This window comes from Phoenix dactylifera, chromosome 7, assembly GCF_051530095.1.
Source record: "Phoenix dactylifera cultivar Ajwa chromosome 7, Ajwa_hap1_PhDact_Kaust_v1.1, whole genome shotgun sequence".
In the NCBI taxonomy this organism is placed as follows: Eukaryota; Viridiplantae; Streptophyta; class Magnoliopsida; order Arecales; family Arecaceae; genus Phoenix; species Phoenix dactylifera.
Window position 1 is genome coordinate 12,784,280 of NC_143196.1, and position 24,035 is coordinate 12,808,314.

Here is a 24,035-nt window from a genome sequence, read left to right on the forward strand (position 1 = left end):
AATGAGGCTAGGCTTTAAGCATTTCCTCCCTTATATTAAAGGTCCAACGGCAAAGATCCTCTAGAGAAGTCACGCCTGATTGACTTCCCGACCATATGAGGTGACACATGTTAGCCTGTCACTGGCCGACTGGGTGGTCTTGCAGATCAACAATTTCTTCTAATTTCGAGGGGACCTGCTCGGATAACCCACCAAAATTTCAAAAATTCAGCCCAAATCTCCTCCAAGACACAGGCTAAACCTAGCCTAATTTGACCGACCTATTTACTTCCTTAGCGCAAAAGGGCTTCACCTCGGAAGTGGAGGGATATGGTACAAATTAGATGAGCCAATTGTGGGATGACATGTGGCACAGTAGGGGACTAATTCCAGCCTGACTTGGATTCATGGGCTAATTTGGATTAAGAAAGCTCAAATAGCTCTCCACTCTTCCTCAAATTCTAGAATCAAATATGAGCAAAACAAGGACTCTTTATCTATAAAAGGAAGCCCAACATAGTCGGTACGTATCACGAAAATTACACACTCTCTACTTTTCTAGTCTCCTCCTCTTACTATTCCCAACTTAAGTATCAAAAGGCCTCCATTTAGATAATTCTGGCGACCTTCGGGCTCTTCTTCTCCCTTTGTGTGTAGGATGATAGCTGCTGATCAGTTTTTCTTCTTTATGTGTAGATTTTTCAGGGGCTTGCCGTCTGCCAGATGGGATTCTGGCGACAATAGGTTGCTTTCTTTTTTATTTTATTGTCTAAGCATTCTTATTTTTCAAAATGGAAGATAATAGAAAGAATATGATGGGAAAAAGAAGAGTTTTTTTTCCCAAAGACACCCACCAACTAATTTAGCCACATCAGTTGTCCCATTTACGTGTTCCACTATCATTTTTCCCTTTCTTTAGTTAATATGGTTGGTCTTAAAGGCTGAAAACAGATCAAATGTGAATCAATTTTAACTGGATACATATATAAACAGCCTTCCATTGATGCTTGACAAATATAGATGCTAGAATATAGATATAAATTGGATACAAAAATTTAAACTCATGCTTATTTTAAACATATACGGATACATATCGAATACTAAAAAATTGGACATAAATACTGATAAAAATCTGTTAAAATTTGTAATCATAAAATCAAACATGTCACTAGATATAAAATAAATTAAGTTTGTAACATGTTAATATAATCATTTACTTCTATTCAAAATTCATAAACTCTATATAAAATTAAATAAAATTATAAATAAATTTAGATATTTGGTTTGGATAATTGTCCATCTATATCCACATCTACTTTCGCTCATGTTAGGTCTATAACATTACCCAAGAACAATGAATATTCTGATTTGATGCAAAAGCAATTTTTATTTTACCAATGCAGTGGGCAAAGGATTTGATTCATGCGATTAATTTATTAAGTTCTAATTACCAAAAATAATTAATAAAAATTTAAAGTTAAAATTTATATTAGCCTATTCTTACTTTCACGCGAATGGCAATGAACAATGCTTTTTTATTGGTGGAGAAAATGAAAGTTCACCCAGGTGCTTTCCACTCACGCCGCTCTGGAAAAGTAATGATGGGGTAAGACAGTGAACACCACTTGCTCGCTTTTTTTGAAACAGATTTTTTATAAAAATATGCGGCGAATGGGCTTATATCAGCCACCAAGGTAGTAGCCTGGTGGTAAGGGGACGATAATTCCACCCAAGTTGCCCGGGTTCAAAACGCACGGGCGTCGATTAAATTAGGGGACCGGATGCCCCACGCCCGGCTGGCTTGTTGGCGGTTATGCTTTCCTTCCACTTGTACCAAGGTGGCACTGGGGTGACGTACCCACACGTGAGGCGGTGAACCCAGTGGGATGAGCCCACGGGTCGGAGAAGGCACGCGAAACCTGCAACCTGTATCGAACATTCCCTAGTAGAAGGGAGACTCAGTAATGGGGTTGCTATGCGGGTGGGCTGGTCCCTCCCCCTCCCCTCCTATTATTTACCAAAAAAAAATGGGCTTATATCGAGCAATCAGTTCCCGAAAGAGTGTTTCTCAAAATAATTAATAACAGGTATTACACCAAAATTTATCATATTTTACTCCAACGGACAATTCCTTTTTTTAATCAACACTGACAATCAACCATAAATATTGGAGGGTCAGATAGCGCCCATTGCTTGTGCAACTTCTTTGAAATAGAATATCTTTTTATGCAATGAGGCAGAGGTCCTTTTTTCACGCAATCAATTTACTAAAAGTTATTGCATTTCTCAAACCTAATAAAACAAAAGATATTAGATCAAAATTTTTCAGTTCTAGTGATATGCATAGAGTTTGTCAACAAAAAATTAGTTTCTTTTCGCCAATTATAAAACATTATAATTGTGAAGCATGGCTAGCAAAAATCATGACTGTGAAGCTGTTAAGGACATCTTCAGAAATATCAAGTCTTCACATATTTTAGGGAACTGTACGAATAAATAACATGGCGTGCCTATCTAAATTTGTGTGAATCATGTGCGTTAGTTGACCTTTTGGAGGCTGTTGTCAATTTTGCTACTAAATTTTCTGGGGTCTTGCAAGTTCAAGAAGAACAAGACTAACACATTTAAGATCTATTAGCCATCTTGAACTAAGAAAAGCTCAAAGCATTTTCCTCACATTTGATGCCTCCAGATAGTTCTAGTGCTGAAAGAAACAATGGGTTGGTATCAGAATCAGGTGCTTCAGTTTGGATAGCTTGAGACTCATGAAGTCATAAGTTGCTATGAAGTTGCATATCGGACATTACTTCTTTTCGTATGTCCTCTCTTTTTGGTTTCCCTGTGCTAGTAACTGGAAATGGCTTCCTCCATGGTATGTAAGCCTTTGGTATCTTGAATCTGTAACAAAATTAAAGAATAAAGAGAAAGAAAACTAATTACTCATGAGTGCACTTCACCCTTTTCAAATGGCAAGCGAAGACTAAATTTGACTATGTACAAAACCAATCGATATCTAAAGAAACATTTGCATGGCCAGATGGCTCTCTACAACAAATCCCTGAAAAGGCTAACTTTCCAATGTATACCAGATCATTAGTAAATTAGAAGAGGGAGGGAAAGTTAGAAGCAAAGACAGGATAAATATAGTTACAGAGGTGAACATGGATGAGTTTCATGTGTTAAAATAAAGATTTATAAGGTAGTACATACCTCCCTAGTGCACAACTGGGGAAGAAAAATAAAGAAAGAAAAACAAACTACTGCAAGTTACTATATTAACAAATTAAATAGGAACAACAATAACCTGAAAACTTCCACCTGAGATATATGTGATCTTAATAGGGTTGTGTTTTATAGCTAACAAAATACTAAAGAAAATAAACAAAAACCCATTCTCCACATTTCCTAGAAATAAAGAAATTTTTCACTACTTTATCTCATTAAAATACTTATACAGCTATAAATGATTTAAGAGGAACAATGATCTGAAGCTTGTATAACCATTAAATTTCAAATGACAAGTTTCGTTTAATTTCAAAATATAATTTGTAAATGAAGAATACCTGCTTAAATTTCCTTTGATACAGTAGTTATGGAGGATATCAGTTGAGATTTGTTTTTTGTCAGGAAAACATTTCGACTTTTGATCAACCCATTCCCAATCGTCCCTTATGGCAACACAAGCAACTACCTTCTCTGTCAGGCGAAAATCAGGAATACCAACCACAACAGCACTGTAGACTCCTGGATGTTGCAAGAGGAGTGCCTCTATCTAAAACATTAATAACATGACCATCTAAAATGAATAACAATATTCAAATAAAATGAGAAATAATTATATATAATGCATCTTAAAAAATCAAACACTTGGGAAGTACATTTTAAGAATTCCAAGGTCTTTTACCTCTTCAGGATAGATATTTTCTCCCCCACTCTTGATCCGATCTTTTTCTCGCCCGATGAGCCACAGATTACCGTTGCAATCAATCCAGCCAATGTCACCTGTGTCCAGCCACCCATGCTCAATTGAATCCAACATCATGACCTGTGTCTGGTCCAAGTACCCAACCATTACATGCAAACCTCTTGTTAAAATTCTCCCAATTGATAGAGCACCACTGTTGTTGCCACTGCTGCTTATTTGAAGTTCAACATGTGGGGCTGGTTTCCCGACACAAACACCATTCTGTTGGTGGCAATGGAGGCCTAACTCAACTTTTTGTTTATCTGGAAAAAGTTTCCCAGATTTTTGAAGTGAAGGATCATGAAGGCTCAAGAAGGTAAGCGAAGAACATGCCTCTGTCATCCCTATTCAGTTAATTTAAAACATGATAGTGTCAAAAAAGACTAAAAAAGCTCAACAAGGAAGGAACAGAATGCGATGATATATTTGAAATCAAGATCCGCCATACCGGATCCGGTAGGCATACCGTTCACCAACTGAACTGGTACGGTTTCGGTGCATATCGAAACCGAGCGGTACGAACCAGTCAGCTCTTTCCTACTGGAGCCAGGGAAGAAGAAGAGAACAAAAGAGAGCGCGGAGAAGAGAGGGAGGGAGGAGACCTGTGGCCGCCATTGGAGAGCCGCGAAGGGGCGGCGAAGCCCAGCAGGGGGCGGGGGAACCCGCGGGGGCGCGGCGGAGGCCGAAGCCACGGAAAGAAACAGGGGATGCGGCCGCGGGTTTTTAATTTGGGGGTTCCCCCGCCCCCCGCCGGGCTCCGCCGCCCCCCTCCGGCCTCCGCCACCCCTCCACGGCTCTCCGATGGCGGCCATAGATCTCCTCCCTCCCTCTCTTCCCTGCGCTCTCTCTCCTTCTCTTCATCTTCTTCGTCTCTGGCACAGAACCGGCCCGTACCGGTTTCCATGGCTCCGGCATACCGGTAGCTGGCCGAACCGGTTCGTACCGGCCGGTTCGGCATACCATGTTTGAAACAATAAGTGTAGGTCTGAAAAGTTGGTTACTCTAGTGTCTCAAAAATTAGATACACATAATTTGGCTGCTATATTGCATCTATTTATCTAATGGATAAATGTCTACATCAGCTGCATGTTATAACAATTAGATGTAGGTATCTTTGAGTTCTATAGAATGCTAACCTATATCAGATCAATAATGCTGGCCTCTTCTCAGAATACTTGAGAACTTCTCTATCCAAATAGATGAGTTCCAATAGTTGCAATCATTAAAGGATAAGTTTGATTTCTTATTCTTGTGTGGTACTGTGAAATTGTATCTTAAATTGGAAGGGAAAAGATTCAAAGAGGATAGACAAAAGAAAAGATATGAAACATACCATAAGCCGAAATAATCTTAGCACGAGGAAATAAGCATCTGGCTCCCTTCTTGAGCTCTTCAGACAGGCCACTACCACCATTAAGAATTTTGGTTACACTGTCACTGCTATTCCATGCATTTGCTTTCCTGATATCAAACTTCAAGTCTAGTGTTTTATATAAAAATAAAAAAGAGCTAAGAAATTATAAATGAGGTAATCTTAGCCTACTGCCTTCTTATATGAAGTGTGACCATACCTTCCATAGGAAATTAGATCAGCTATCATTGCAGGGACAGTGATAAAGGATGTCACTTGTAGTTGTTCAATGGCTTGAAAACATGATTTTGCATCAAACTTCGGTATCAAAACATGACAACCTCCAGCCATTAGCATGGCTATGCATGAAGATATCCCACCAATATGGCACAAAGGCGCTGTATGGAGATATACCTATAAAGCAACAAACATTCTCGGTATTTGAGAAAGTGAAAGTACATCAGTGCCTCAAGCATCTGTTTGAACTTTGAAATGCCTAGCCTTCAAAATCATGTCAACTTCTTTTAGCAAGTAAAATAATTGTTTCCCAATTTTATATTAATATTCACTCCAATCCTACACCTTTTGAATAAGGTATATATATCAAATGTTGGCCTATTTTGGGTGGCATAGGACTAAGATGAATTTTCCTTCAATTAATTTGGATTCAGTAAAATAAAAGATCCATACCACCATTTCCAAGGGAAAGCATACATCATCCTCACCATAACCAACAATTGCAATTTTTGCAAGGGATTGAACAATTAAAGCTGTGTGGCTTATAGCCACGCCCTTTGGCCGTCTGGTGGTTCCTAAAGCCAAGATAACACCTCATTAGTTTTGGAATTATGTCCTATAAAATATTATTACATTCAGATGCAATAAACAAGAATTCAACAATGTATCCTTTCATGTGACTTGCAAAAGTTATAAAATGTGCACCAGTTACATATGTCTAAATGCATGGAGCTGTTGACATTCAATACAGCAAAATTACAGAAGTGCAAAACTTGCTATAGCGACTAGAGTAGAGGAACTCAATAATAATATACACAATATGCATGGAAGAAACATAGACAACATTCTTATATATATCCATAACTTCATCTTTGTTTAATCTGTACTTGCTTACATGATGATTTCTGCATATTTAGTGTATATAAAATGTATGTTATTTATAAGAAATAAGACTAAACTCCCTGTACATCAGTACAAACGATACAAAATAACAAATACATCATAAAACTGGATATTTGTCAAAATGATGTTTTTTACAAGAAAAAGCAGCTCGCCGCTGTCATAAATCAAGGTCAGTGAAAGCATCACTCTGCAATTGGCAGAAAGCCAAATAGTAAGAATTCTTTGTTCAGGTATACACAAAAATATAAAAGCTAGCATCAACAACAATATTGTGCCAAGATGATAAATCTCACAGAAAAAAGAAAAGGTGCAAGTATTTCGTAGGGTTGAGAAGATTTGAGATGACATCATGTACATTTCCAGAAGTATTATAACAAGATAAAGTGATGAAAAATGTGTTGCATGACATTTTCAATGCACAATTAAAATAGTAGCATGGTGCGGACTAATAAATTCGTCCTTATCCATGAGAGTCCCAACTGGCTGAGTTAATAAAGTATCATGTTAATACAAGAGGCCTAGATTGTTAGGGATCAACCCTATGATTGCGGAATACAAGGGATAATAGGAAAAAGAAGAAGAACACGGCAAAACAATAGCACACGCACAAGACACACAAATTTATGTGGTTCGGAGTCTCTTTCTCCTACGTCCACAGCCGCACAAATCAATATTTCACTATATGAACAAAGAAAGTTCCAGAGATTCAGGAAATGAGAACAAACTCTTTTTCTCACAACAATCTCTCTCAAGATGAACAACACGTCGTCTTCCTGATGCACACCAAGAATCAACTATTCTGCCGCCTCCCTTGGACGCTTGAATCTCTTTGGAACCTCTTGTTGATGAGTTCTAGGGTTTCTCTAGGTTGCCACTCATTGCCTCGTGTCCCTCAAGAAGTCTATATATACCTATTGATCTCTTACTTTGATTAGGACTCAAAAACCTTACTTGAACCTGGTTCATAACTCAGCCTCGCGTGAAAATCGTGCTCAAGTCGACTCCCGCAGTTCTGCAAGTTGACTCGAAAAAAAGTCCACAGAAAACAACTCTCTGCCTGCCTGTGGGAGTCGACTCCTGCAGGTCTCGAGTCGACTCCAACACTGTGGAAGTCGACTCCTGCAGATCTGGAGTCGACTCCAAAACTATGCCAAGTCTGTCTGCGTGCCAGAGTCGACTCCAGCAGACCTGACCCTGCTGAAGATTTTTCTTGGTGATTCAACTCTGAATCTTCTCGAACTCTTCTCAGCTTGTCTTCCCTTGATCCTCCACCACCATAGTGCACATAGGGGTCTTGAAAAGAAGAATGGATCAGGCTTCACAACCCAACAACTCTCCCACTTGGAGACTGATACATCCAGTCATGCATCTATCTGAAAATAAACAAACTTTCATACCTTGATATGTATTCTCTGTGCGGCACCTCCATTCAACTATCTTCGGAGGCCAATTGAGGTCATGCATAACCTCAATTTCTCTGTAGTGATTGTCTTTGTCAACATATCAGCTGAATTCTTTGCTCCTTGAATCTTCTCAAGTAACAAACTGCCATTTTCTAGCAACTTCCTGATGAAGTGATATCTCAGCTGTATGTGTTTCGTTCTCGCATGGAACATTGGGTTCTTGGCTAAGTGAATAGCACTCTGACTGTCGCAGAATAGTACACTATAGTTCTGTTCTCTGTCCAGCTCTTTCAGAAGGTTCTGCAGCCAAATCATCTCCTTGCTGGCTTTTGTAATGGCAACATACTTTGCATCAGTTGTCGAAAGAGCAACGATCTTTTGCAACTGTGAGAACCAGCTCACTACTATCCCACCTATGGTATAAACATACCCTGAGGTGCTTCTTCTAGTGTCAATATCACCTTCCAGGTCTGCATCCACAAAACTTTGTAGTGTTTGACTGCCTTTTCTATAACACAAGCCCACATCTCTGGTACTTTTTAAATATCTTAGGATCCATTTGACAACCTCCTAATGTTGTCTATCCGGATTGGCCATGTATCTGCTCACAGCTCCTACTGCATGTGCAATGTCGGATCTCGTGCATATCATAGCATACATCAGACTGCCTACAGCTAAAGCATATGGTACCTTTAACATCTTCAACACCTCATCATCCTTGGATGATTGCTCTTTTGAAAGTTTGAAGTGGCTCGCCAAAGGTGCCTTCACAGAATCTGCATCTGTCATATTGAATCTATCCAGCACCTTATCAATATAGTTAGCTTGAGAAAACTTCAGTGTTCTAGCCACCTTATCCCTTTCAATCCTCAGCCCAAGCATCTATTTTGCTGCACCCATATCTTTCATTGCAAACTCCCTTGATAACTCTTTCTTCCATCTTTCAATCTCTTGTATGTTCAGTCCGGCTATCAACATGTCATAAGATGATAAAACTGCCATCAAGTATCTTAAGATAACAGTAATGATCTTCTTGACATCTTGCAAAACCACTGTTGATCATGAATCCATCGAACTTTCTGTACCACAACCTCGGGGCCTGTTTCAAACCATACAAACTTTTCTTCAGCTTGCATACAAAGTTCTCCTTGCCAGAAACTGCAAAGCCGACAGGTTGTTGCATGTACATGTCTTCATCAATCTCACCATGAAAAATGCAGTCGTGATATCCAACTGCTCCAGATACAGATTTTCTGCTGCCACAATACTCAGAATCACTCTGATTGTTGAATATTTGACTACCGGCGAGAAAATCTCAGTGTAGTCGATACATTCCTTCTGTTGGAAGCCTTTCACAACCAACCTTGCTTTATACCTCTTGTTGCATCATGTTCCTGCTTAACTTTGTAGACCTACTTGTTCTGTAAAGCCTTCTTGCCTTCTGGTAGTGTACTGAGCTCCCAAGTTTGAATTCTATCCAAGGACTTCATCTCGTCCTTCATGGCTAACTCCCACTTCACCGAATCTTTGCTTTCCATGGCTTCTTCATAACACTCGGGTTCACCTCCATCTATCAACAGTAGATAATGTAAAGAGGATGAATATCTATCCGGTGATCTCGAGATTCTTGTAGATCTCCTCAGCTGCGGTACACTTGGTTGAGGTTATGCCACAACAGTTTCTAAATTTTCAGAATTTTGCTGAACTCTTTTGGCAACATCTTCTTCTGTAATCTCTTGCAACTCAACTTGCTGATTTTTCTTGCTCTACTCCCCTGCACTCTCAAAATCTGAAGTATTCTTGCCCTTGTAGAGAACTCGCTCATTGAATATCACATCCTTACTTCTGATGACCTTCTTATTCTGCGCATCCCAAAACTTGTAATCAAAATCATCTGCACCATATCCAATGAAGAAAGACTTTCTGGACTTTGCATCTAACTTGTCCCTTTTCTCTGCATTGATGTGCACATAGGAGACACACCCAAAGACCCTCAAGTGTGACAAATTTACTGTATTTTCTATCCACTCTTCTTTAGGCAATTTGCAATCTCGGAGAACTGACGGACCTCTGTTTATCAGATATGCTGTAGTGTTGACTGCCTCAGCCCAAAACATCTTAGGCAAACCAACATAGATGCTCATGCTATTGGCTCTCTCATTCAGGGTTCTGTTCATACATTCAGCCACCCCATTTTGCTGCGGTGTGCTCGATATGGTCTTCTCCATTCGGATTTCATTCACTGCACAGAATTCCTTGAACTTGCTATTGTCATATTCATCGCCATTGTCAGACCTTAGTCGTTTTATCTTTGCACCAGACTCATTCTCTACCAGACTTTTCTACCTTTTAAAAGGGACGAACACCTCTGATTTGTGCTTCAAAAAATAAATCCAAATTTTTTTGGTAGAATCATTAATGAATGTGACATAATAGTGCAAACCTCCAAGAGATGCAACTGGCGAAGGCCCCCACATATCTGTGTGTACAAGCTCTAGCTTTCCTGTCTTCGGTGTTCTTCCACCCTTTGAGAAACTGACCTTTTTCTGCTTTCCAAATATACAGTCTTCACAGAGACCTACATCAACAATTTTCAGATCTGCTAACTTATTCTTCTTCACCATCATCTTCATACCTTTCTCACTCATATGTCCGAATCTGCAATGCCAAAGACTACTAACTGCTCCTGTCTATGCCAATGCCACCATATCCTTGGTGTCGTTGGTTATGTAGAGTGTCTCCAACTTGTTCCCACGTGCTATCACCATAGCTTCTTTGGTGATTTTCCATGAACTACCTACGCAGGTAGTAACATACCCTTCGCTGTCAAGCTGCCCAACAAAAATCAAGTTTCTCTTTAAGCCTGGAACATGCCTCACATTCTTCAGCTTCCACACTGACTGATTCAGCATCCTAATATGAACTTCACCTTTCTCCACAATATCTAAAGGCTCATCATCAGCGAGATAAACCTTTCGGAAGTCTCCTGCGATGTAATTCAGCATACACTCTTTCGTGAGGTAGAATGAAATGAAGCTCCGGAGTCTAGGATCCACGACTCTATAGGACCGTCCACGCTGAGAATTAGAGCATCATTGAATTCATCTGTAGTTGCATTCACGGATTCCTCGTTCTACCCCTTGCTCGGATTCTTCTTTCTGAGCCAACAATTCTTCTTCGTGTGGCCCTTCTTGCCACAATGCCAGCACCCATCACCTTTCGATCTAGACTTGCTCCTTCTATTCGACTTCGATCTGCTACGATTTTCACTGCGCTGCATAGTTCTTCCTCTGCCTTTAGATGTATTCAGGACCAAACCAGAGTTCACGCCGGACTCTCTCCTTCTGATATCTTCGCTGAGTATCAGATTTCGGATCTCCTCAAACTTCAGCTTGTTTGAGCTACAGGAACTGCTTACAGCTGTCACCGTTGCACCCCAACTTTCTGGCAAAAAGGATAGAAAAATTAGGGCATGAACTTCATCCTCAAAATTGATCTCCACCGAGCTCAACTGGCTCGTAATCAGATTGAACTCGTTGATGTGATCCCTAACTGAGAAACCTTCACTCATCTTTAGATTAAATAAACGGCGCATCAGGTACACCTTGTTGGAGGCCAAAGGTTTTTCATACATATTCGACAGTGCTTTCAACAAACCCGCTGTTGTCATCTCTTCCAAAACGTTGAACACGACGTTTCTAGCCAACGTCAAGCAAACACCTCCCAAAGCCTGACGATCCAATAAATCCCAGTCGGCCTGTGATATGTCTTTCGATTTCACACCTTCGAGAGGTAGATGAAACTTCTTCTAATACAGATAATCTTCGATCTGCATCTTTCAGAAACCGAAATCTTTGCCGTCAAATCTGTCAATCTTGACCTTGCCTTCTTCAGCCGCCATTGCTCCCACTTTTTTCTTCGAACCAGATAGCTCTGATACCAGTTGTTAGGGATCAACCCTACGATTGTGGAATACAAGGGATAATAGGAAAAAGAAGAAGAATACGGCAAAACACTAACACATGCACAAGACACAAATTTATGTGGTTTGGAGTCTTTTACTCCTATGTCCACAGCCGCACAGATCAATATTTCACTATATGAACAAAGAAAGTTACAGAAATTCAGGAGATGAGAACAAACTCTCTTTCTCACAGCTAACAATCTCTCTTAAGACGAACAACACGTCGTCTTCCTGATGCACACCAAGAATCAACTATTCTGCCGCCTCCCTTGGACGCTTGAATCTCTTTGGAACCTCTTATTGATGAGTTCTAGGATTTCTCTAGGTTGCCACTCATTGCCTCGTGTCCCTCAAGAAGTCTATATATACCTACTGATCTCTTACTTTGATTAGGACTCAAAAATTTTGACTTGGACCTGGTTCATAACTCAGCCTCGCGTGAAAATCGTGCTCGAGTCAACTCCCGCAGTTCTGCGAGTCGACTCGGAAAACAGTCCACAAAAAATAACTCTTTGTCTGCCTATGGGAGTCGACTCCTGCAGGTCTTGAGTCGACTCCAAAGTGTTGGAGTCGACTCCTGCAGATCTGGAGCCGACTCCAAAACTGTGCCAAGTCTACCTGCGTGCCAGAGTCGACTCCAAATCTGCTGGAGTCGACTCCTAACCTTGCTGATTCAACTCTGAATCTTCTCGAACTCTTCTCGGCTCGTCTTTCCTTGATCCTCCACTACCATAGTGCACATAGGGGTCTTGAAAAAGGGAATGGATCAGGCTCCACAACCCAACATAGATCTGATCCCACCTCCTTTTTTAGCCATGCTTCTACTTGTCTTGTTCTCAAAAAAAAATCATATTCAATTAAAAAAATATTTTAATTTATGTTCAGATTTATGCACACTATTGTGTTGTTTAATGTTTCTATAAAAAAACCGAGCAACAAGGTGCAGCGGAGCCACCAAATATCTAGACAATCTTTAATCTTGACTTGAACTAGGTCAATGTTCTTGCATAGAAGAGAAAGGAGGTCTTGAGCCAGTCCTTGTCGTTGTGCAATTTTTTAGCATCTTCCATATCCATTGGGAGTTGCTTTTGCAACTCGTGTATTTTCCCTGAGCAGTCTGTCTTCTCTCCAGTTGAACAACTTTTTAGTCTTCTAATGAGTGCATCCAACTCCCTGGTCTTGTATTTCCTCAACCGCATAGCTGATTGCCATTCACTAGAGAAAAATCTTTCCTCATAGCTTGTAAATAGGCCAGTTGTGGAATGTGCTAGATCGAAGTATATTTGACATTGTCTAGAAATACATTTCTTGTATGTACTCTTGCTTGCCTCAGTAAGTTCAAGTGATTGCTTCTGATACTGTTCTAAAATAGTTCTTGAATTGCTAGATCGAGTTTCAGCCAGCCACATTTGAACCAACCGTTACACATTTGAGATCCCTTCTCCCCATGAATAGTTCTGTAAAATATATCTTTCGATATTGATAGCCATATCATGCTGACCTTGAGCCCTTAGAAGCTTAGTTTCTTCAACCCTTCCAAGCAAATAAACATGTGTGGTTGTCCGTTCTTCTGTTTGACAACAGAGTAACTCGAGCTCATGCAAAGCAGTAACAGCTAGAGAGAATCTGGAACCCTTGCAGAGAGTGGAAGCAGACTGCAGCAGATGGCTTGCATAAGGTATCATCAGCTCAGCCTTGGAATTTTTGAATCCCTGAAGTATACCAGAGTAAGCCTCAAAAATGCCTCGTCTAAGCTGGTTTCCATAATCTACCATGTCCACATCACTAGCATCCAAATGTGCAGAGCTCTGCAGCTCCATAAACCATAGACAGTGCATACAAAACATATTTCTCAAAATGCACACCGTATGCAAGGGCAATATCACCAAAGCATGAGAATATAGGAGGTTTGACAGACTGCAGGAGCATGAAATTAGAGAGGTCCTTCAGAAGTTGACTCATGATAGCATCAAAAAAGGGAAAACCTTTTCATCCAAGGCACAGCAGATGTGACCAATCACACCAACTGAGATAGAGCAGACTTGTCGAGTTGATAATCCTCAAAATTTTGTAAGCCCATTTCTAGATACTTATAGAACTCTGGAATGTACTAGGCAAATTCTGTTCTGGCATCATAAACAAGGGCCCCTATAGCAAGCATTGCTTCCTCATGCACAGTGAAATTGCAGGAAGCAATGATTCGAAGAAATAAGAACATCATCCGATCGCAGACTGAAAATTATAAATTTTGTCTCATATCGTACATCATGATGAGTTACTTGAAATCCATTGTATACTCTTCTACGGTCATGTGCCGCTACCAAAGACTATGGAGTTTGGCAATAATCTTCAATGAAGAACTTAATCTTAAGTTCGCAATGCATGTTGTCCCACATTTGGATCTTGCCACATTCTTCATGCTCATGTTGTTCCTTCAGATTTTCTGCCAAATTGATACATACTTCTTGAGCTTGATGGCAACTAGTTTCATGCATCGATCGTCAGAAATTCCAATAAGCTCAAAAACTCATTCAAGCCATGTTTTAAGTTGTATAGATCATGATCTACAAAGTAAATTTTCAATTTATGTGCCCATTCATGTATTTTACCATACTAGTTCAATAGATAATATTCATTTTTCTTTATCGAGTTCATGCACAAATTAGAGATAACTAAATTATATGAATTTTCATTTCTAGGCTTTTTTTTACTGTGAATTATATACAACAGTTTGGATCTTGAATTTAGATAACCTATCATTGATTTTGAAGGTCAAATGGACCAATTTTCTAGTCCATCCAACCATACAATAGCATATCTATCTATATATGTACCTATGTTTGTATGTGTAAATATATATATATATATATATATGTACATATGTATATGAACCATTCCAAAATATCCAGTTCGAGGCATCCCGAGCCGTACCGATGGTGGACCGAGATGGTTCCGGCGTACAAATCGAGAAACTGGCGAAGGATAGAGCACGGGAGAAGGAAGGAGAGGGTAAGAGAGAAGGGGAGAGAGAGAGGGAGGAAGAGAGAGGAAGGGTGGTGGATGGTCGACGGAGGGCCACGAAGGATCGAGTAGGGGCATGGAGGGGTGGAGAAGAGGATTGCCGATATCACTTAAATTCATCAAAATAAAAAGAGCCCCCTCTGGGACCCCCTACTTCAAACAAAATAGAGGAACCGAAGGGCAGAGCCCCTCCGCACCCCTCCCTGACCCTCCACCGGCCTCCACCGGCGGTCCGCCACCCTTCGTCTCTCTCCCTCCCTTCCTCTCCCTCACCCTCCCTCCCCCCTCTCTCTTTTCCTCTCTCCCATTCTCCCTCCCCCACCCTCTTTGCCATATCAAGCCGTAATCCGCCAACCTCCGCCGGCCTTCTCCCTCCCTTCCTCCCTCTCCCTCTCCCTCCCTCCCCCTCTCTCTCTTTTCCCCTCTCCCGTTCTCCCTCTCCCCCAACCCTCTCTGCTGTGTTGGTATGGGTTCGGCATGGAACGGCACGGAGCCATACCAAACCGCGCCGCCAAGTAACCAATACAGGCCCCGTTATCGGCATAGCGATCCTTGTGGATTTATATGTGTATACATATGTATCTATATATGTATATATGTATGATTGTATTTATGTATGTATCTATAATACAGAGTTATACTAGGATGCTTTGAGAGCATTGGCTTCAAATGCTTCCCGGTCAAAACAATGAAAGACCTCCCAAAATGAAAGTCAGCATTCAACATCTAAGATATATAAAATACTTAGTGACTTTTTTTTGGAGGTCCCTTGCATGTGCAATGAAAAAATGAATGATAGAAATATGGCTAGTGAGCAAAAATATAGTATAAACCATATAATTTACAATTACAAACCACTGAATTTCTAACTATTTTGAAACATATATAAATCAAATTTCATCTAATTTAGAGGTTTCTAAACTATAGATTAAACTAAAGCATGATATCATACCACTGAATGGTTCGTTTTGTTTTCATTTGATGTATAACTACAAGATATCAGAAATATGTGATTTTTAGTTTCTAGACAATTTTAATGTCATAAATCATAATCAACACTGCTGATTTTATCTTGAGAGGTCCTTCATTGTTTTTGACTAGAAAGATCTGGGGCCAAATGCTCTCAAAAACAAGTACTCGCATGTACATATATATATATATATATATAGAGAGAGAGAGAGAGAGAGAGAGAGAGAGATAGTAATAACATTACCTGAGGTAAAGCATATAAGGGCAACTTCCTTTGGTGCCCATATAGCGTTGCTTGTTGGTGTGCCTTGTGAAGGCCTTTTTATGGAATCCATAAAAAAAACTGCAAAAGAATGATGAATTGAATGAAAAATGAAGGGAAAAGCCATGAACATACTATTGGATAAATAATCGAAAACATGAGAAACAAATAGTATCTTTACATGATGTTGTTCAACTTTCAAAATCAATGTAAGAATTTTTCTAAATTTCACGTCATTTTAATTATTGGAGTTCTAGATGCTGCAAACAGAATTTTATCGGTGAATGAAATCTTATACTTGAAACAAAATCTTGGTTTGAGGGAAAATATATTTTAACATATAAAAAGCTGATGCCATGTAAAGAATAAGATAACTTCAGCATTTTGACAATGCTAGTCTACTACTGCTTACAATATAGCATTTATGAGTCCATAGTTGGCATATAAATTAACTATGAGAAAATGTTGAAATTTTTACAAAAAAATGAGGAATGCTGACCAAAAGGTTCAAATGCATTGACTGAATACAGCTTAACTTGGTCAAAATTAAATTCGCCCTTTGCCAAGAACTTACAATATAAGTAAGCATCCGATAAAGAAGCAACGAAATGCTCTTATAATATTGTTAATTAGCACTATATTTCAATTTCTTAAGACTTCCATGCATGCAGTCTTTTAATATGAACAGAACTTACAACTTCTATTACTACGAAGGCTGGGAGGAGAGTCCCCAATAAGAACATATAACTTTAGAAATGGCAAGGTGTTGCTGCTTTGTAGTTCTAGGGCCCATGAGCTACAGCTCTCATCCACTGCTAACATCATAGGCCTTACAAGCTCCATTGCAGATCTTGCTTCCTTAAGGGTCTACATATAAGAAGAAATGATTAGTTAGTAAATAAGATGTGTTTGCTGCACTTGTTAAGGGGTCAATGGATATATCTTGAGTACAATGGTTTACTGCCCTCATTATTAAATATTAATTAGTGTTGTCTTTCATTGACATAGATAATCTAGCTAGATTTATTCTAACTTTTTTGGTTATCAAAAATCTTCCACAATTCATCTCATAAACAATTGAAGAATCTTTTAATCACAAGGTCAGTTTTGCAATCTGTTTACTTTTTGCTATCATATAAGTGGCTGATCTATTTTAGCGAAGCAGAATGGCCATGGTACACCCTACTGATGCATGCCAACCATATTGTACTATACCGTTTCTAAATAGGTATGCGGTACGGGAGGGTGTACTGAGTACCAATATGCCCAATCGGCCTTCTTATCGGGCATACCGACACTATACCAAGATGGCATCAGTACAGGTGTCAATACAAGATTGCGAACCTTAAGCATGGCAGAGTTGTAAGTTGTTACTATTAGGAAATAAAGATTATAAGAGGCTCATATTAAGAAACACGGCATATTGCAAAAAACTTAGGAAGTCATAGAACAATTTTAGCATCATCCCAACAGGTGACTCCCCACCTAACATAAAAAGGACATTATTAATAACACATGTCCTAAGGGAATCCATTTATGTAACCATTTCTTGTTATCCCAAATGATTTGCTCAATCAAAACACAAATCTCTCTTCTTTTTTTCAAACAGTATCATATCTTTTAAAATTTTCATAACATTTAAAATCAGAGAGAATTTTAAGATAAACAGTTTTAGTATATCTAAAATGCTAAATCAACTTAGCATATTATCATTATATGACGATAAAACATACGAGCCTAATCTTGGATCTTTTATCAACTTTGTTCAAATATTTTCACAGTTCTTATGAGTATTCCATGAAACTTTAGTTCATGAATTTGCTGCAAAACTCAAAAAGGACCAAAACATTTAAAATCCTTTGGCAATTAGCAAAATATGAGATTTTTCCACCTTTGGGCCACCCACATTTTATGAAAATAGGTCCTGCTATTTGATCAGTCACTACTGCAGCTTTTGAGTGAATTAGTTGGAATAAAATCAATGCATGGTATGTGCCATGGTTTTTTTTGAGAGAAGTGTTAAAAGCTGTTATGAGTGATTTAACCACAAATAACAGACAATAACAGCAAAATAACTGTTGTTTGATAAAATCACTAAACGATTATACTTCCAGTTTTTGATCAAACCTTTGTATGTATGCTGACATTCTTCTATGAGAACTAGGATAGAAGGAAACCCATCTGAAATCAAGGTGAGGGTGGGACTCAAATCCAATTTGTCGGTATCCAACATCTAATGGCTTTATCAACTGAGCAAGCTAGTACCCTTTGTACGTATACAGACATATTTATGTAAAAAGAATATTTTATGTTTTATAAACAGGGAAAGGATCAACTTACAGCCAACATTACTAATATCTTCGTACTCAAGTGACAGCTAACAAACAGCTGTAGTTAAATTTTTTTTTGCCACCATATGTTTCACATAACAAGTGGTCTTTGAAACTGATATAACCGCTATTTTTTCAAACCATGATCAGAATTGGGATATATAATAAAGGATAAATAACATAAGTGGATGTCAAGTCTCAAAGTTCGAGCAATTCAAAGAAGAATTGGAAGAAGGAAATAACAACTTACCCAGCGGTAATTGAGGGGAGCAGCAATGCCTCCAACATATGTGACCGCAAGGAGCAGCTCTATATACCGATCACTATAACACGAAATGAAATCGATGCAAACCAATCACAGAAATACTCCATTAATCAAATTAGGTTTATAAAAAAAATAAAACAAAATAAAATAAAATAAAAACTGCCTATCTGATCTTGATGAGGGAAAATAAGCACTAACTTTTTTTATGCTTTGTTTGGTTGGAGAATAGCTGCATAAAGGTGGGATAGACCCTAAGCCAGCCAAATATTATGCGCCAATTTGAGATACTCTGGTTCTGATTATTCTGGTCAAAGCATTGCTCAGAATAACAGCCGTTAAGAAACCCTAATAACATGTTGAGGGCTTTGTGTCATGTTATATATCTAATAACAGCAAAAAGGATAGCAGTTGTGAAAGCAGATAATTTAGTGTTACAAATGGCTCACTATAGCCAAAACGGCACCAATTATTTGAAATCAGCATTGTTCCCTTAACAAAATAACATTTCTTTTCAAGAAAATCAAAATTTTCCCTCCAAAAAAAAAAAAGTTTGGGCCCCTAAAGTCAATTATTTATAAGTAAAGTGATTTGGACACTATCATTGATATTCTTCCACTATAGTCCGTGTTTGTAAATTTTGCATAAAAAATCCACTTATTGATTTTGTAGAAAAAAGTTAGATTAATTTATTTGCAGCACGATACACATCTATGTGTTTCTAGACAATTTTGTCAAATCTAAATCATTCCCTTGACAGAATACTTTTCTTTTCAAAAAAAAAAAAAAACAAAATTTCACTCCAAAAAAAAGTTTGGATCCCTAAAGTCAATAATTTGTAAGTAAAGTGATTTGGACAATATCATTGATATTCTTCCACTATAGTCCATATTTGTGAATTTTGCATAAAAAATCCACTTACTAATTGATTGCGCAGAAAAAAGTTAGATTAGTTTATTTTGCAGAACCATACACATTTACATGTTTCTGGACAATTTTGCTCCAGGTCTATCAGACTACCACCCTCTCCCATTTAGACCCAGAGAAAATTATCCAATGATCCCAGATTGTATATCATTTTGCAAGGAAAATTAATCTTTCCCTTCCTTGCAAAATCAATAATTAGGTAAATTTTTTCTGCAAAACCCACTCCATATTTTTGCCATTATCACGTAAATAATTACAATGTTTAAAAAATTCCAAATCTCGCAGGATGGGGCATAACCGTTATAGTCACTGAATCCTTGGGCCAGAAGGGCTTTGTTCCACATAATTCGGGACAAACTATATAACTATAAGCATTGATATTGGCCATTCCTTGCCTCCACTAGGTCATTTCAGACTCGCTCCATCTCAAGGAAACTGAATAGTTTCAGAGATAACAATTCTAGCTGAGAATAGGAATAGAAATTCCAGACCCTAGGCGAATTCCGAAAGAGAGAAGGCTTCGGATTGGGGTAATATCCTAGCCTTGCAGAGTGTACCTGTTCAACGCGGCGATGGCAACGACGTCTCCCCTCCGGACGCCGGACTCCATCAGGCCGCGGGCGAGACTGAGGACGCCGTCGACGAACTCCCCGCCGGTCCGTCGGTTGCGCCCGGCGATGGCCACCGGAGAGTCCCGCCGAAGCGCCAGGATTCGGCCGAGGCACAGGCAGATGTGCCCTTGGGATTGCGCCATTGTTTCTCCCTCTCTTCTTCTTCTGATTTAAAAGAAGGGTCGGTACCGGTATGTTATCTTATCTCGTTCGGATGTTTCTGGCCTCACGTTTTGACTGGCTTCGGAGTCTGTCCAACTGGGACGGTGCCATCCTGCATGTCCTACAGGTGATCGTATGCGGTTTCAGCGGCCGCGTCGCGGGCACCGACCGATCCCAAAACAGCGACTCAATACTTTAAGGAGGCGTTTGGTATGGAGTGATGGTCCTAGGATCAAGGATGGTATGAATGAAAGTGATGAAATCACTACAATTAATTGCAACACGGTAATCCTACATGGCGGTGATCTTAAATCACCTCCACTCCTTAAATCACCCTCCAACTCGGTGATGGGATACCCATCCTTGAGGTCGGAAATCCAAGATCATCCTAGGACAGTGATCTTGGGTTGAAAGTTAAAGACAAAAATACCCCTCAAGTTAGCAGAAAAATTGATATATCAATATACCATCAATATATTATGTCAGTGTTATATATATATATATATTAATGATATATATTATATTATAATATATTAATAATTATATTATTATCCTTTAAATTCTAGTAGAAATATATTATTATATTTTATATTTATATAATGAAAATATTTAATATATTACTATATTACTCCTATTTATCTTTTTTTCTAATCAAAATAATTATTAGTATTAAAAAAATCTATTATAAGTATAAATAAAAATATTAATTCTATAATGAAAAATAACATATTTTTATAAGATTAATAATTTATAGGAGTAATAAATATATATTTATATAGAATATATTAATAATTAATATATTGATAAATATATTAATATTTTATTATAATATATTTTATATGATTAATAAATATATGATAAGGGCTATTAAAAGTAGAATATGTGGCAAAATTATGGAACTATTATAGAAATTAGTATATTGACTTACATTTTTAATTCATGAAAAAATCCATCTAAGATATATCAAGGGTATTTGTTGTATTATGTGGTCAGTGATCTTGGATCTCCGTACCATACCAAACAAGTTACTCATGGATATCCGGAGATTTTTAATCACTAGACCATGGTCTACCAAACACATTGATCTTAGATCACCGGGGATCAAATCACCCCAGCATTCGGATCACCAGGGATCTTAGATCACCGTGGTGATCCAATTGGGGTTACCAAACGCCCCCTAACGGGACAGAACTAAACGGAGACAGTGAAAGAAATACTAGGACTGCGGGGGGTGACAAGAACACGAGGTTTTTCCACCCGTCCACTATCATCCGGAGGCAAAGGAATAGGGTGAGCAGGATCAGAGACAGTAGTGGCCAGATGACAGAGGACCTTGAGGCCATCAGACGGACCTTAGAGCATTTCTTCAGGTCGAGATGGACCGATTCAGAGGGTGGTGACAGTGTGCTAGGTGAGCTAGTTCCACTGTCGGAGGTCTCGGAGGAGGAGAACGCAGCTTTGGTCAACCCAGTGTCTAAGCTAGAGGTCCGGGAGGCCTTATGGTCCCTAGGTGAGGATAGAGCCCCGGGCCCGGATGGATTTCCCCCCGTCTTTTTCAGAAGGGACTAGCATATTATCAAACAAGAGGTGACGACGACCATTCAGCAGTTCTTCCTGTCCTCGGCGATGCCGAAGGAGTGGAAGAGGACTTTTAATATCCTGATACCGAAGAGGCAGGATCCAGTAACGCCGTGTCGTTTCTGGCCGATTAGTTTATGCACGACCCTATACAAAACAGTGGCAAAGATTCTGGTATTGAGGATGCGAGTGATTCTTCCTAGGTTGATCTGCCCTGAGCAGGGGGCTTTTGTTTAAGGAAAGGGAGTGATTCTTCTGCCCTTGCTAGCAGAAGAGGGTAGCTGATCTATTTCTGATAATGTGCTGGTTGCGCATGAGTCTATGTGTGACCTCGAGAGGGCGCTGAGAAGTAGGAGTTTGATGACGGTCAAGCTTGACATGGAGAGATCTTATGACAGGATAAGGTGGGGATTTGTGTCTCAGTCACTAGTGAGCTTTAGTTTTCATCCCACTTAGGTTAGGTAGATTCAGAGTTGCATTCAGTCCCCATCCTTCGCCATTCTGGTGAATGGCTCTCCCACACAGTTTTTTGAGTCCTCAGTAGGCTTGAGGCAGGGATGCCCCCTATCGCCGCTGCTGTTCATCATGTGCGCCGACTCCCTGTCCAGAGCTCTTCGCAGGGCTGCAGTGTTACAGGAGGTGGAGGCCTATAGACCAGTGCCGGCGGTGCCTCAGATTTCGCACCTGCTTTTTGCTGATGATTGCTTGCTGTTGGCACGGGCGACCAGACGATCGGTTTAGGGCATTTGGAGGGTTTTGGAGGATTATTGCGTGGCTTCCGGTCAGCAAGTCAATCTGTCAAAGTCAGCAATCTTCTTCAATTCGAAAGCTGACCCTAGGGTGAAGATGGAGATCATGGGCTTTCTAGGGATTAGGGAGCAGGAGAGCACTCTGAGCTATTTGAGGTCCCGATCACGGGCAGACGTCTACTGTTCGTCCTTTTCCTGTCTAACTAAAAATATGCTAGACCGATCGTTGTTAGAACCGACGAACAAAGTTTAAATTTAATTTACTCTTACCTGTTCTACCCGAAGAATAGTGGTTGTAAGAGGTCGATCCACAGGGAGGCGGTTGGAGTTACATAAAAATTAGAACGTTCACTCGGATTCAAAATCGATTTTTGAATAACAAAAGAAAAACATTACTTTGAGGATGTTAAATGATTCTCTAGTCTGCCAGAGAAGGTTTTCCATTTGAAAATAACAAAAAGACAAATACTTGGAATAGAAGAGCATTTATAAATTTAATAAAATATTTAACTATTCAAAGGAAAACTTTGGCATGGATGAAAATAGTGCTTAGGAAGATTGAAGCCTAAAACATAAACTGCATGAAAGAAAATTTCATATATTGCAACTAAAACAAGAATTCTTGAATGCATAAAAATAAATTGCAGAAATTAAACTTAACCTAAAACATGAATTGCATAAAAGAAAAATTAATGGATTGCATAAAAGAACAATTACAATAGTAAAATGAAGATTGGAAGCCATTCCTCCTTCTACAAAATAAAATATAAAAACAAAGGAAGAAAAACAAGAAAACTCCCCTTTTCCCTCTCTCCTATTTTTTATTCTTTCTTTTCACAAAACAGAGTCATCTCCCCTGTTTGATTTTCTTTTTGATTTTCTTTCTTCTCTCCCAAACCGAGCCCTCTCCCCTGTTCTTCTCTTTTCTGTGGACCCGCTGGCCCCCTTCTTCTTCCCCTCCCTCAACAGCCGAGCACCACCTCCTTTTATAGCTCGCCCCCACCTTGAAGCTGGCTTGAGAATCAAAACGGTGGCGGGATCACGGACGCGTCATGGACAACGGACGAGGCTGAAACGCCGGGATTAGCATCCGCATCATGGGCGGAAGCAGAGGCAGAGGGGGGTCTTGAATCCGGAAGGGAGAAGCGGGGATTTCTCGGAGGAAGGCGTGGAAGCTTGATCCGTGGCGTGTGGGGGAGAATCACGGGCGGACATCTCGAATGGCCGGATCCTTGGACGCGGACGCGGGAGCTTGATCCGTGGAGGGAGCCGTGGGATCACTGGGAGGCCGCCGATCATGGTGCGGATGCGGCTGGAGGCGATCTGTGAGGCGGGATCGTTGGAAGGAGGGGCTGGCCGCTGG

At 39.6% G+C, this 24,035-nt stretch overlaps 1 protein-coding gene across 7 annotated transcripts; it reads right to left on the reverse strand.

The window, feature by feature from the left end:
• Positions 1 to 2,403: 2,403 nt before the first annotated feature.
• AAE14 (acyl-activating enzyme 14) lies at positions 2,404 to 20,573 on the reverse strand. Of its 7 annotated transcripts, XM_088701242.2 has the most exons (11): positions 20,130 to 20,573; positions 18,634 to 18,706; positions 16,749 to 16,920; positions 16,036 to 16,134; positions 5,985 to 6,106; positions 5,515 to 5,708; positions 5,277 to 5,404; positions 4,063 to 4,287; positions 3,884 to 3,981; positions 3,543 to 3,751; positions 2,404 to 2,877 (listed from the first exon to the last, which is right to left on the reverse strand). In XM_088701242.2, the coding sequence occupies exons 1-11, from the start codon at positions 20,324 to 20,326 to the stop codon at positions 2,751 to 2,753; spliced, it is 1,644 nt and encodes a 547-aa protein (XP_088557368.2). In that variant the 5' UTR covers positions 20,327 to 20,573; the 3' UTR covers positions 2,404 to 2,750. The 7 variants fall into 7 exon arrangements, with proteins under 7 accessions (XP_088557368.2, XP_088557366.2, XP_088557365.2 ...); XM_088701240.2 differs by having other exon boundaries at positions 3,884 to 4,287; positions 5,277 to 5,347; XM_088701239.2 differs by having other exon boundaries at positions 3,884 to 4,287; positions 5,277 to 5,380.
• Positions 20,574 to 24,035: the final 3,462 nt, after the last annotated feature.

What these genes read in the sequence shown, in the direction of transcription:
- AAE14 (XM_088701237.2), bottom strand. Translation starts at nt 20,326, where the DNA reads ATGGCGCAATCCCAAGGGCACATCTGCCTGTGCCTCGGCCGAATCCTG. An exon ending in CTCCCCTCAATTACCGCTGG is followed by an intron (nt 16,921 to 18,633) that starts GTAAGTTGTTAT and finishes TCTTATATGTAG; the next exon opens with ACCCTTAAGGAAGCAAGATC. An exon ending in CCTTATATGCTTTACCTCAG is followed by an intron (nt 6,107 to 16,035) that starts GTAATGTTATTA and finishes TCTTGGCTTTAG; the next exon opens with GAACCACCAGACGGCCAAAG.